This window comes from Lytechinus pictus, chromosome 1, assembly GCF_037042905.1.
Source record: "Lytechinus pictus isolate F3 Inbred chromosome 1, Lp3.0, whole genome shotgun sequence".
Lineage (NCBI taxonomy): Eukaryota > Metazoa > Echinodermata > Echinoidea > Temnopleuroida > Toxopneustidae > Lytechinus > Lytechinus pictus.
The window spans coordinates 16,854,020-16,869,292 of record NC_087245.1 but is presented as its reverse complement, the minus strand read 5'-3'; the positions used below and the strand labels follow the sequence as shown (position 1 = coordinate 16,869,292).

At 36.9% G+C, this 15,273-nt stretch overlaps 2 protein-coding genes across 2 annotated transcripts; one reads left to right on the top strand and one right to left on the bottom strand.

Annotated features, from left to right (window-relative positions):
* The first annotated feature begins 5,870 nt into the window (after positions 1-5,870).
* Positions 5,871-9,023, top strand: LOC129263958 (histamine H4 receptor-like). The gene is made up of 2 exons (XM_054901876.2): positions 5,871-6,608; positions 8,943-9,023. Exons 1-2 carry the CDS (start codon positions 5,871-5,873, stop codon positions 9,021-9,023), a joined length of 819 nt encoding a protein of 272 aa, XP_054757851.2.
* LOC129264392 (ferroptosis suppressor protein 1-like) lies at positions 7,529-14,762 on the bottom strand. The gene is made up of 6 exons (XM_064098390.1): positions 14,756-14,762; positions 13,678-13,913; positions 12,947-13,148; positions 11,489-11,641; positions 10,313-10,513; positions 7,529-9,481 (listed from the first exon to the last, which is right to left on the bottom strand). Exons 1-6 carry the CDS (start codon positions 14,760-14,762, stop codon positions 9,324-9,326), a joined length of 957 nt encoding a protein of 318 aa, XP_063954460.1. The 3' UTR covers positions 7,529-9,323.
* Positions 14,763-15,273: the final 511 nt, after the last annotated feature.

The following is a 15,273-nucleotide window of genomic DNA, read 5'->3' as shown; positions in this document are numbered from 1 at the left end:
TGAAAATGCATCTCTTAACAAGTATTTAGCTTGTGAAACCCTACAAGTATTGAAAACATATCCTCCTTTTCAGTATTTTAAACATCGTTTTTGACACCCTTATAACGTTACATAGGCCTATACGTAACGTACTTGCCCACTCTTTCCCTTTTTACGCGTGGTCGCGCCTGGTATCCACTCTTCAATGGAAGTGGGCCCCCGGGCGCGCGTTTCCGTTTTACACCCTGGCGAAGGCATTTTCCGCAAAAATAGCCACAAAGCGACTAGTGAAGAGTCTACGTCTACGTTTGTTTACATAATCAGCTGGGCGCGCGATCCAAAAGTCCGCACCGAAGATATCCGCAGAACATCTATCTCTCAAATTCTCTAGATATCTCCCTCTATCTATCTATCTATCCATCTGTCTGTCTTTTGTTCTCTCCTCTCTTTCTCTTTTTTCCGTCCATATATCTATCTATCTATAACATATCTCTCCATCTCTCAAGTTCTCTCCCCCATCTATCTATCTTCTATCTATTTATCTATCTATGTAACTACAGTATCTATATATCTATCTATCTATCAATCTGTCTGTCTTTTTTTCTCTGTCTCTCTCATTCTTTATCTATCTATCTCTCAAATTTTCTATCTATCTCTCTCTCTCTCCCTCTATCTATCTATCTATCTATCTATGTAACTACAATATCTATCTATGTGTTAATTTGTCTATCTTCTCTGTCTCTCTCATTCTTTATCTTATATCTATCTATCTATCTATCTCCTCTCTCCCCCTCTATCTATCTATCTATCCATCTGTCTGTCTTTTTTTTTTATCTCTTTCTCTTTTTCCGTCCATATATATATCTATCTATCTTTAACATCTCTCCATCTCTCAAGTTCTCTCCCCATCTATCTATCTATCTTCTATTTATCTATGTAACTACAGTATCTATCTATCTGTTAATCTTCTCTGTCTCTCTCCCTCTTTATCTATCTATCTATCTAACATCTACCTATCTCTCAAATTCATCTCTCTCTCTCCCCCTCTATCTATCTATCTATCTATCTATCTGTCTGTCTGCATTTCTCTCTATTTATGTAACTACATTATCTATCTATCTATCTATCTTTTAATTTGTCTATCTTCTATGTCTCTCTCATTCTTTACCTATCTATATAACATCTATCTATCTCTCTAATGCTCTCTCTCTCCCCCTCTCTCTATCTATCTATCCATCTGTCTTTTTTCTCTCTTTCTCTATCTCTCTTTATCCGTCCATACATCTATCTATCTATCTATAACATCTCTCTCCCCCTCTCTCAAGTTCTCTCCCCCATCTATCTATATTCATCCATCTCTCTGCATGTCTTTCTCTCACTCTCTATTTCTATCTATCTATCTATCTATCTATCTATCTATGTCTCTATCTATTTATCAGTCTTCTATATATCTATCTTTCGGCATCTATGTGTATCAATCCATCAAACTTCAATTTGTCTTTCTATTATAGGTATCTGTTTATTTTGATTTTGTCTGTCATTAACTTTCATTAAAAAAAACGTAACTGCAAAAGCATGTTCGGATTTCACTCATATGACTGCTCTCTGTACATGAAATGCCGAGGAACTCTGTGCTCTGGATCTGATTGCATGCGGTGGTGTGTCGCACGCTGCAACCAGCGACGTGTGTAGACTCTTCACTAGTCGCTTTGTGGCTATTTTTGCGGAAAATGCCTTCGCCAGGGTGTAAAACGGAAACGCCTCTCGAGCTCTGGGAGGAACCAAATGTGGCTTTGGAAAGTCGTCCTAAATCGGATAATATCGCTGTTACCATAGTAGCAACCAGAATTTTGCACACGAAACGCAGATTGAATGTTTCCGTTCCAGATGCGAAACGAAAAAAAATCTCATGTCACACAATTTGCATTGCAGGACAGAGTTTTACGACCATGACGACGGGCCCAAAAGTCTCTTCCAAAATCAACTACCGTCGCAAATAAGCGTTCGCGTTCTCCAACGAAAGGTCGGGAATATAAAAACGCCAGTGCAAATTGTTACGATTTTCATACATGAATAAGCCCTGGCTAATTTAGATTGGTGGATTACAGTTTTCACATTTGATTCTTTTACATTAGGTCCTCAGTGAAAAAAAAAATGACTTTACAAATAATGATTGGGTAAATTTATCAAATAAATCAAACGTAAAATCGACTTGCATGATGACGAATATGATGACCTCCATGTCACAATTAATCAAAAGTGGGAAATTCAGGGGCGGCACCAGATAGTGGTGGCGGGACCGCAGCCTAAATGCCCCCTTCCCCTATATAGCGTGTGTCATGACATGCCATGACCTCTTTGATACTCTTGTCTTTTTTCTTCCATTTCGTCCCCCTTAATTCCTTTTACTTCACCTTCCTCTTTTTTCCCTATTTTTTTCTTGGCGAAATCTGAAGGACAGACGTCGGTCCATGCCCCCACGTGACGCAGCCAGCGTGGATATCTATTTTTAAGTGAATTGATAACTGTAGGGTATACAATAAGGAATAGGGTTGCGGTATATACCAGACCACCCCCTTCTCTTGATTATTACCTTTAATGGATCGTGGGGAAGCATGTGTGCCCCCTTGGTTCAAAGTGGTACAGTTAGTAACCTACGATTAGTAGAGCCATTAGCGTCTTTCCTCTTCGCCACCCCCTTTTAGAATGAAGGCGGATTTTTTTTCCCCATGCACTCTTGCCGAGAATCTTTTTTCTTTGTAATAAAATCAAAATTAGCGACAATCAAGCACTTTTTTACGGCAGCGATAAATCTTTTATTACTTGTCAAAATCATTTGCCTAATATGCATAAATTTTCTCTTCCCTAAAATTTCAATATGATTTAAAAGAAATTATGTCGCCAGTTCAAATTTATGTTAAAACTTTTGTTATCTTATATTTATGTTATAACGAAATTGCTTACGAAGTCCCTCAATTTTACAACCAAACTCAGACCAATCAAAGATATTACGTTTGTTTTACATGACTTGTTATCAGTCAGTTTGCGTCAGTGTTTGTTGGTGGGAAAGTAAAGAAAATGAAACTTAAATGAAAATAATCAAAGTTGGTGAAATACGCTCAGAGCAATATTTTCGTTACATTTTTAAACGTTCCTTTCGACTTTATTCTTTAATGAAACAAGCAACATAAAAAGAAAATGGAATGAATATTTGAAATATTGGATATAAAGAATATCTTGCAATATCTTGTTTTTCAATATTGACCGCTGTTTTGTAAGAACGCCCCATAACTCTTGCCTATATCAGGGGCCGCTGAAGCCGGGGGGGGGGGGAGGCTTCAGCCCCCACTGTTTTTCAAAAACAGTTTACAAAAAACTGAAAAATGACCATATTATGATTGTGATTTTTTGCATGGTCAACCCCCCCCCCCACTTTTGGCTTAGCCCCCCCCCCTCACACTTTGAAAACCGTTCCGCGGCCCCTGTACAGTGCGTATCAAAAAAAGTTTACACTTTGAAAAAGCCATGGGAATTAAAACTATATACATGTGGGTAATTTTTTCACATATATTCTTGGATTTGGGTCTTAGCTATCCAATAAAAGTTAAAGTTTTGACAGAATGTTACACTTGAGTGAGCACTGTCCATTTTTGTATTAAAGCTCGCAGAAATCTGTTTGCGCAGAAATGCTCGTTTTCACGCTGTGTCAAGGGGAAATTGCGAAATCAAACTTACCCTGCGAGACATTTCTCATTCATTTCCCTTGCACTTTTAGTCGATTAAAATAAAACGGATACATTCAAGCATTTTGTAACAATTTTGCCACCCAAATTTCAACACTTAGTAAGCACAACCTTTACCATTTTTGTGCCAGCTGGATCTGAGGACATAACTGAACCTAAACAAAAGTTTATTTATTTATTTTTATTTTATTTTTTTCCTACTGTATAGTCTTATGGTTTTTTTTTCCGTCACAACTAGCGGATTACAATATCAGTTACACCATATGTGTATTTATTTATATTTTTTCATATACATTTCTTTTTTGGATATATTTATATACATATTATCACTTTTAGATACATATACATAGGCCTCTTGGCCTTACTTACACTTCCCTTTGTGTCTGCCTACTCCTTTTCTTTCATCCCCTTCACTAACCTGATTGGTCTTCTCTACTCACTAATGCCCCTTTTGTCTCATTGTTTCTAGTGTTGCTGTAGCTTGTTTGTGGTCTATATTATGGTTGTTCCACTTTATATGTTTGTCATTTTGCCTCCGACGAAGATTCCGCTAGGATCGAAAGCTTAGGCCCCTTTTTTACTTTCAAAAGTTTATATCAGACATCTCCATTTTTCACTAAGTTTTTATCATTTAAAGAGGGTTTACATTTCATTTTTCATTTAATACTTGTTTCTCCACACTTTTCCCAAGCTTGACAATGATTAACAAAATGAAAATCAAGCCTAAGCCATGTCATGTAAATCACAGTTCAGTGTAACGCAAATATCGTCACGATGGCCTAGGAGCCTGGGGGTATGGTGGGGCACAATCCACTCTTCGAAGTGTTTTGGGCAAGGAAAAAAGTTTAAAAAGGTAACAGATATCTTCAAATCAATTTTACTATCTAAATTCCATGTGTTCTTCATGATTAAGGTCTTCCTTTATTCGCATAACTATTTCAAAGTTCTGCGCAAATCATTTTTCACTAACTTTTCAAAAGTAAGTTGTGCTTACTCAAGTGGAAATATTTTTCACCAGTTATATCGCCATTTGCTTAAATGGATCTGTACCAGTGTTAAAATGTGGAAAAATCTTCAGGATATTACAAATGAATAATTTTACAAAGTGTAAACTTTTTTTTGATACGCACTGTATATTAGAAAGAAATAATTATTTCGAGCTCAATTTAGAAAATCGAATGATCGAAATTACCAATTGCAATTACATAGTGGTAATGTATTTAGTAGGCGAGGGGAAATCAATAGGTTGATATTTTTACTCTTCATGTACCTTCATAAATTGCATTTAGTAGTTCCTTCAAAGTATATAGAACATCTTTCGTAGTGTGATGATGAAGTAGGGGGCGGGGACAAGGGCACTACATATGATAATAGTTGTTTTTTATATAGATCAACACAAGGCCCTTCAATTTAATTATGAGTGAATCATCCACCAGTTACAGTCGAACACGAAATGTGTTCTTAATGTTGAACGAAGGATGTTGAATTGAGCTCGACGTCTATCAAGGCTTCTCATGGTAAATTTCATATCAAATATCAATTTAACTGGTTTTCTGACGGATATACGCAATTCGTAAGTCGACTGATGGTAGGGGGAAATGGAGGCTCTCGTTTAAAAAATACAAAATAATAAAGGAGTATTGACTGGAGAGACGATCGGAGTATCGAATGGGGACAATGACGTGAGAAAATAAAGGGTTACTTTATTTGGGAGAAAGTCTCCCAATGAAAGATAATGTTCATACCAAATCTTTAAGCTCTGCATTCGCATTGATAGTTCTATTGATATGAAATCTATTGACTACCTACAGTGAGAGGTATTGATAAAAGCGTGGTAAAAAGACAACCTCCGACTTTCTTCCACTTTCCTCGTTCTATTTATAATTTAACAAAATTCGATTTGCTTGCTATTCTACAACTCCAAGAAAACCGAATTCACAGTTTACTTTTTTGACAATCTTGTTGGGGGTTTGTGTTGATATCAATCTCAAATCGGGAATATAGGAGCCAAATATCTCCCTATATATATACAGATTACGAAGCCACTCGTCAGTAAGCTGATCTGAAGATAATTTTTTAAAAGTAATACATCGATCAGCTAATACTGCGAATCCATAACGGGCGTGATTTGGATCAGATGAATGCATCATGGATGCGGCAATGAATTCTACGATCGCGGGGACGAGCACTTTGAAGATCGTATCGACCGTGGTGTACTCTTTTTTAGGGTCTGTTGGAGTAGTAGGGAATTCTTTGGTTCTCATCGTGTTGATCTCGGTGAAAGAACTTCGCAACATTACCAACCTCTTCATCGTTAACCAATCCATCCTGGACATGATTGCTTCGCTTTTCCTCTTTGCGAATTACATCGCTCCACCACTACCTTTGCCAAATCGTGAATGGTCTGGGAGGTTCGTCTGTTCCATCTGGAATTCTGGCTATTTGTTCTGGGGTACAATCATCTCATCCACCTATAATCTTGTGATGATGTCGATTGAGCGCTATTTGGCTGTCATCCACCCCGTTGTCTACCGTAGCAAATTCAGCTACCGTCTTGCCGCTGTCGTGGCTGTTTCTCCTTGGATCATAGGCTTCGGTTACGAAGGTCACTGGGCTGCGGCCAACCGATATGATGACGGTCAATGCAATATTCACTACGCCAGCACCGTCGTCCAGAAGTTTACCGGTTGCCTGACATTCACCGTTGAATTCCTCTTACCGATAGCTGTTATGGCATTTGTGTACATCAATATCGGAAAGTCACTTCGTCTACGAATCGCGGACATCAACCACTCGACGACTATGCCATCGGCCACTGCAGAAAGCACTGTCAACAACGGAAACAACGCCGGTGATCAGCCAGTTGCACCAAACTATCGAGAAAAGGCGCGTAAAAACGTCATTAAAACGTTTTTTATCGTCTGCGTGACATACGCTGTCTGCTGGGCACCAAATCAAGTCACTTACTTGTATTTCAACTTGGGCGGGGCTTTGGACTTCAATGGCGAGTTGTTTTCATTTACCGTCTATATTGCCTTTCTCAATATGTGCGTGAATCCCTTCATTTATACATTTAAATATCGGAAATTTCAGAAGGGATTGAAAATTTTATTCAAAATTAGGTCATGAATTTGGTCAATTCAATGTTAGTCACCTTCACACTCTTAAAAAGGTTGGACAAAAAAGGCCAAATTTTGTAACCATCACTGGGCAACATACTGTCCACACAAGTATTGGATAAAATCTGTCCAAATTGGGTAATAAAAACTAATAATTGGGTAATAAACTTGCTCAATTGGATAATAATTGCCCAGAATATATATAGTTTTTACCAACATACATTACCCAACACAGTGGACAGTATGTTGCCCACCATTTTAAGTGTGCGCGGTTTGTGTGTTGGTGAGCTTCGATCAAGTTCAAATTCAATGCCACCAGTTGGAATTAATTCTTAAATTCCTAGCGATATTAAGAAAGTTTTTCAAGAGTCCCGAAGTTGATGCGATCGTACCATTGACTGGACAGGACTTGCGAATAGAATAAGAATATAATTATAGATATATTTTATTTCACTGAAAATTCACATTCTCTTTTTGGTCACCTGTTCTTGTATGATGCCAGTCTGTAGTTTATCAATGCTTCACACGCACGAACTGCACAAACGTTGTGTACTTAGGACGCGATTGCCGCTAGAAATTTGAACTTTGCCATTATTTCGGCATTCTCGCCTTTCGATTCGCAATTATTTTCGCGTCTCCCTTGAAAACAAAACACTTTGTAAATAATCACTGATTAAGCACTGACCATTTCACTTCAACTTGTTTGCCATTTATTGATGGATTTTTTTTTCAAACAAAACCATTAGGTTTGACTAATAGGTCCTATACCCTGTAATGTCCTAAGTATTTATACATTCAAAACAGCTTGGCCTGTGTTGCCCGTGTATATGGCCATGCTGCTTTGATCTTCCAGTCGAAGGTTACTTTAAACCGTTTCATTTTCAGCAACAAGTGCTTGATCGTATTTAATATCTTCTACTTTACCACAAGTCTGCATGGTCGTGGTAACCTGGATTGTGGTTACTAAAAAAACAATAATCATGTTAAAGTCATCCTGCTTGTGAGACAGGTTGGAATATACAGTCAATTAACAGGTCAAGGATGTCATTGCTTCTTGAGTAATAATTCATACTTTTTTTTTCCCAAAAGGGGTATATTGGGAACAAAAGAATACACAATAAATAAGAAGTCATTTAAAATCCGTTTTGAAAATAAAGTCTAGAATATAAGGTAATGTGAAATAAAAATCGCATTCTCTTACCCGGATCACATTTATTTTTCACTAAATTAGAAAAGAAACACGTAACAAAGTCAATTAACAAAATAGAACATGATCTCAGGAACAACCACATTCACAAACTGGACACCACAAAATAATATACCTTTTTAAATATGATGGGCCATGATGGAACTTACAGTATCCATAGAATATTGTACGGGAAACTCTGCTTTCTTGCTGTTATGTTATCATTATGTTAGCTCCTGAAAATAGTTCAATAAATTCACCTTTTGAATCTCGGCAACTTATAAATATTTCTTTGGAATAATCTAAGGTCTTGACAATAGCTACCCTGTATGAAACTCTTGAAAAGCTTAATGTTTTACAAACTACCGCCCACGAGGAGCAATATTCAAACACAACACCAATAAAATGCCTCATAGGCCTAGACGATAATGCAGATGTAAGAATAAAATACAATAGAACATACAAAAATTAAATGTCTTTCAATATTTCCTCCACTCTCTGGCAAATAAATATATATTTTTTATATATATGAATGTGCCAGCTGTGCTATGTAACACAATACTTATAATATAATTTCTTACCATAAGGGATCAAAATAATGAAATGTTCAATCATTTTGATCGTTAAATATAATATTTCAGTAATAAATTGTAGACTAAGTAATACAGTGTATAAGCAAAACTTATGCATGACGTACATCATATTTAAACTAATTTGAGCTTTGTATAATTATAGTAATTCGTTTGGAACTGTTAATTACGAAATAAGAATAAAACACTTCTATTTCTATCTGGTAGATCACTTTACTGTCACTTCTGTATATCTACCGTGCCTTGTCATTGTTTTCACAAAATATTATGGCTTTTTGAAGTGATTGATAATTAAACTATAAATTATTGCTTTCTTATAATGAAGATGCACGTTCACAAACGATTACGCCAACATGATGCTATCATCATCGAAGTAGTTCGGGCCTCAACTATGCTATCGACATGATCAAAGGGATGCTGTTTTTAATGGCTCTAAACAAACTATTGTCTACTTTTATTGAAATGTGAGGATGATTCCACATCCCTCCGTGATTAATTCTAACGATACTTTCATGGAAAATGCCAATTGAATATCTGCGGTAGAGTCATGATCAACTGCAAAGTGAATAAAACCGATGGAAGGGAAACTTCAGTTTTTGCAGAATATTTTGCCTGTATCTTCCAAAAGACACTAAATCAAACCGTATATATACATAGTGCATTATATAATATTTTACACTGATATACACTTAAATTATATATAAATTTATAATTTGGGAACAGTTAATCCAACCTCATTCCATAGCCTACTCGCAAACATATCCTTGCCTTTCATTCGCTTGACAAACCAAGAGCCGATGACAGTGTTGCCGAGTTGGATTGCTCCCTTATTGCGACCAACAGAGACAGCGTATATGACACCGGCTATTGATGAAAATAGGAGAAAAATATAGATGGAACGGAGGGATAAAGGATAGAGCCATCAATATACAGTACATCAATTTAAAAACGAAATATTTTGGAATAACTCAAGGGGCCGCGGAAGAGGGGGGGGGGGGCTGGGGGCTTCAGCCCCAACCTTTCACAGTGTGAAATCTTTTTCACTTTAGCTTTAGCTTTGAATCACATTCGTCACACAGTGCCCTTGGTGGACACACTGTGAACACAGGGTGTGATACTGTGTTCTTTCAAGAAGGGAACGGTATATGAAACGATTTACAAACGGCAAGGTTCTTCGTTTTGATTAAAATCCAAAAATTGCATCTGCATTGATGAATTCGTTTCATTGTTTGCTCGGATTTCATGTTTGCAAACCCAGAAAAATTGTTAGCTTCTTGCTTTGCTTCGAAGTCATGGAACGAGAAACTTCCTAAAATATTCATTATTTTCTATTAAAAAAAAAAACAGTACGATATTTATAAATCAGAGCAATGATATGATCATGATGATTGGTACCAATTGGTATCTACCTATTATGTCATTATTGTAAATGGTACCAATCTACCATTGGTACCATTTACCATAATACTGAATGAGTAAAGCACGATGAATAAGTTTTCAAATTAGATTTCTATTTTCACAAAGATAAAATAAAACCTATATATTTTTCTGTCTCTATAAATTCAGCTCTATTCCCTTTTCCTATTATCCTTTGAAAAGCAAAAGGCAAGGAAAAGAATGCTATGCTAAAACGAGAAAAATTGACAATTTTTTGGAAAGTCATAAGTGCTGATACATAATGAAATCGGTACTCACGTGATTTGTAAGGTTTCATTGCTTTGCCATCAGCATTCATTGGTATATTTCTTGCAATTGATTCACCATGTGCCTTAGCTTTATTAGCCATCTTCTGGAGGTTTGCTGTACAGCAGTCTCCTATCGCAAAGATGTCATCATACCCTTCAACTTGAAAGTACGGATTCACGCGAAGCGCACCTCGTTCATCCATTGCACTGGCTGGAAATTTGAACCAAAAAATACAAACTTTGTTAGAAAAATATACATCTACAGGGCCTTTCCTTTGTATGGTAATGCAACTTAACTTTGGCATGTACATAATAAATTGTCATAGGACTGGCCTCCGATAATTCTAGGCCAACATACCCGAAAGCTTGAACCAAACCAACAAAAACAGTAATCGTTAAAATAATTGTCAGTCGTAAAGGTACAAAAGATTCTCAAACCCTGATTATTTCCCTTTCTTATTCTCCTCACCAATGTTATATCGAGATCAGGGGCGGATCCAGCATTTTTCGAAAAGGGGGGCACATTTTCCCGAGGAAAAATTTGACAAGCAAAAAAAAAGGTTTTCAGCCAAAAATTAAGAGGGGATTGCGTCCAAGAAAAATTTGACAAGCCCCCCCCCCCAAAAAAAAAAAGTCTTCACTTTCGAAAGGGGGGGGGGGCACACTTCTGTTCTAACGGTATTTTTACATTACAAATTTTAATTGTGCCTCTCAAAAGGGGCACGGCCGACTGTGCCCCCCCTGGATCTGCCTGTGATTGAGATATAAAATCGTCACCACGTCTTGAATTGGGAATAGAAATGAAATTTTCAAAATTCAATTATTTCGACGAAGGGCCTTTTTATCCACTTTTCATTGGCGTAAATCAATGACGTCATATAATTCAAGGGGTTGAAACAATAGTTCGCCCCTGGACAATAGCTTCACTGCTTGGTTTTACGCCAGTGACTCTTATCGTCGTAAGCCTGTGGCATGGAGGTCGGGGGATGGGGGGGGGGTGGGGTTACATGAAAAACGTTACAGAGTGGATGAATATTGTCTTTGGTGAAAATTATTTCCTCCTTAAAATTTAACCACGACTGAATCGTTTTAACATAATATATTTAAGTATTATTGTATTATTCTTCCTTTTCAATCCTCGATCGTCTCCAATTCCCGCGCACCGGCTTGAGTGCTCTAACATTACCTAAACTGTCGGCGTATGCCATCTTGTTAACAGTCATCCCAATACAGATGAAGACAAGGTCAGCAGGTACAACCGTTCCTTTATCAGTCTTAACTTCACGAAATCCTCCTGATAGGTCTGTGGGTATTTCAGCAAGGTCTAATACCTTCTCGCCTATTTAAAAATAAGTATACATTAAGAATATAAATAGGAAAGTCATTGCCGTACACGCAGTGGGGAGGGGCAATTACTATCCAGAATGTTTAAACTTACATATTTTTACAGGGTTTTTTTAATACAAAATTCACTAAAAGTGTGCACAAAATGTTTCAATTTCACTTAAGAAAATACAAATGCGCCCAAATGACTAGTTCGGTCGTTTAGGTTTCTCGCTTTTGAGTTTCATCGGAAATTTTACATGTACTGTATCCAGGAAATCCGTGTACGGCCATGTGGTAAGTAAGTTTTTAAGGTCTGAGTATGTTCTAGCTGTATGTATCATAATAACGAGCAGCGTGGTCCGCGATGACGGTTCCCATTCCCTTTCGAACTTTGTAAAAACAACCAAACAAATAATGATAAACCTGAGATGGTCATCTGAGACCGGTGCGAATTCAAATTTCTCAGATTAAACCTTATATTTAGAGAACATTTGGAGGGGGCAAATGTGGACACATATTTTTTCTACGCATTTCACAAAATCGAGCGCAAAGCGCGAGCTAATTCTTTTTTCTTAGGTCATACTGACTAGAAAACGAACCTGTTAAGGGATGTTTGCAGTGACTCGTAAAGACTGTATCTCACCAAATAAATAATGCGAGCGCGAAGCGCGAGCTAAAAAAAATATATCCCGAGATGATAACTTTACGTTATTTAAGCTTTGTTATCATGAATAGAATGTGTATCTAACAAAACAATTGATGCGAGCGCGAGCTGAAAATTTTTAAAATTTAGCACTTTTTTCTAAACTTACGAACATGCAGAATGCGTATCTCGCTAAAAACAAATTATGGAAAATCGAATCACGAGAAGAATAATTTGTGCTTTTTTACTACAACACTGGATTGTTACGCCACATGATATCCTATTGAACAGATCAACAGTCACTGTGAGCGCGAAGCGCGAGCAAAATTTGGATTTTTATATAATGGCCGGAAAGATTTGTTAGTGACTAATATTGTTGGGAACTAACAGTGACTGGATGAGAACATTATCAAATTTGAAGAGTGAATATGCTGTTTTGGAGCACTTAACAGCTTGATTAGGATGATTATGATAGCATTTACTGTATATTTTTTTTTCAGTTTTCAGTTTTTTTTTTTTTTTTTTTTTTTTTTTTTTTTTTGGGGGGGGGGGGCGATTCTAACTGGGGGCTCCTCCCCCTTTTGTGCAGTCACTGTATACGAGACACTAGACACTAATCATGATTGCAATTTCAACCGTCCAACTAAAAATGAAACAGAAACCTTCAACGCTTACCCATGACGAGATTGACTTTCAGATCAAGAAGCTGCTTCTTCACCATATTTCTAAGCTTCAGACTCACGGCTGTTTCAAGTAAGGTATCTCTGGAGTGGATCAAAGTGACATCTTTCTCGGGAAAGTCAGTAGCAATCTCACCAGCGAGCTCCACACCACTCGCTCCTCCACCTATGACGGTGATCCTCTGAGCTGCTTTAACCTATACACAAATGAATATGAAATAAATATGTTACTGCCCACTCAACTTTTGAATTATTATTCATTTAATGATTTCTGGCCGTATCTAACGGGGAGGGGATGGTCCAGATTACTTTAAAAATCTATAATTTTATTGCACATTTTTACAACGGAAATTAACGGAAAGTTGAATAGAAAAATCCGGGGAGAAATCCCTTTGGAATTATTTCGGTCGCTTAACCGTTCCCTCATTTGTATTAATTGTATTATTGATCCATTATGCCCTACCCTTTAGAAAGATGACCAGTGTGTAATTGCAAGCACTGGAATATGGCAAGCCCTTTTTGTTTATTATAAATATGAATCTCCCAACCGTGGTTATTCTTGCTACGGTAGCGATCGGTGTGAATGAATAATTATTCACATTGTTCTAAGGACAAATTTTGATTGACACATGGATACAAATAAATTCACCTTTTCCCCTGCTTTTTTTTCCCCCCCGTTTCAATTTTTGTTTTGGGGGGTGTGGGTATAGGGAAAGGGGTGCGTACCTTCTCAAATGCATCTTTGTAGAGATCATGGCATTCTTGGTTGGACGTGTCATCGGTGATCTTTCCTGGGAACGGATTACTGCTTCCGGTGGCTATGATCAGGTAATCATAGGAGATCTTGATGCCATCTTCCAGACTGACTGTCTTCTCTGTAGGGTTGATCTGGACCACCTTTCCTCTTCTGAAACAGTCCCCATAGACATCCTTCAAATGTATCAGGGTCTTGGTCGTAAACTCTACAAAAGATAACCAACAGCCGAACAGAAATTATAATGCACAAAAAATGTTTTTTTTTCTTCAAAAGTTCATTTGAACGCCCAAAAGAACATTGAGATGCACTTTCAGTTTGCTATAATATATTCTATCTACAATACACGTACATACATAAATGTAAAGATTATCGAAACGAATCAAGGTAACATTAAAATAGCAACCAATGATGGATCAGTCGCTATAAAAAGAGGTATAGGCGTATATTTGCTGAGTCTAGAATCTTCAAAAACAGCGTAATCATACAATCAAAAAATGTATAACCAACTACAGTTGTTGGGAATATGGAACATCAACGATTGCGAGCTTTGAAAAAAAAGTTTCGTTCATTTTCCCTGTTAAGTAAAAAAAAGATCTGTACACCAATTCTAGACAGTTTTTCATCTATTTGTTGAATAAGTATTTACACTTTTCTATACAGGGACAGGTTTGATCCTTTCTTGCTGCACTGTCGTACTTGATTGATTGATTGATTGATTTTAGTCGTCAAGAATATCACAGGAGATTACAATAAAATTGAAGAATACCTTGACAGGATAGCCCATGAAAGCCGAAAGGCTTATTTCCAATGGGGTCCTATAGTTAGTATAAAACATTAACATATTGTAACGAAAAGTATAAACTACGACAAGTACTGGAATATGGTTTTAAAACAATAATAATGAAATACATATCCATCAGTCAAAAAATATGCAAACATCTGAAGCAAACAACAATCCTCCTAATATATGAAACAAGATTATATTTCAACATACCCTACATTATCTACAATACTAGAAACCACCTGTACAAAATGTTTGATTTTTACTGGTCATATTGCTCTCGGGTAGCTTCCAGTTTTAGGTGCTTCTTTAATGCACTCTTAAATTGAGAAAATATTTTAACTGCTTTTACTTGATTGGGAAGAGCATTCCAAGATTGGATGCCATTATAATAAAAAGTGTTCCCTATATGTCCTTCACGTTTTGGTAATACAAAATTAAAATTACTATTTCGAGTACCGTACCTATGGATATTTGATACACGGGTGAAATTATTTGCTATATAATGATCTAATGTATCCGAATAGAATATTTTATGCACGTGGTGTAATACTAATTGTTGTGATCTGTGATCTACATGAAGTAATCCTGCATTTTCAAGTTCTTTACATCCGACATGTGCTCTTGGTCCTAAAACATTTATGTATCTCACAATTTTATTTTGAATTATTCTTAGCTTTTTGTTATCCGTAAAGGCCCGGTCACATATAGCCCGACGCACGACCCACGCATTTAAAATTGGAAAATAGGACCAGTGCGTCGTTGTGCGCTCAACTCCTGTCAG

Excerpts from the sequence above, each read along its gene's own strand:
- LOC129263958 (XM_054901876.2), top strand. The coding sequence starts at position 5,871 with ATGGATGCGGCAATGAATTCTACGATCGCGGGGACGAGCACTTTGAAG. Across the intron at positions 6,609-8,942 it reads CACCAAACTATCGAGAAAAG|ATGCACGTTCACAAACGATT; the intron begins GCGCGTAAAAAC and ends CTTATAATGAAG.
- LOC129264392 (XM_064098390.1), bottom strand. Across the intron at positions 11,642-12,946 it reads GAAAGTCAATCTCGTCATGG|GCGAGAAGGTATTAGACCTT; the intron begins GTAAGCGTTGAA and ends ATTTTTAAATAG. Across the intron at positions 9,482-10,312 it reads AATGAAACCTTACAAATCAC|CCGGTGTCATATACGCTGTC; the intron begins GTGAGTACCGAT and ends TTTCATCAATAG.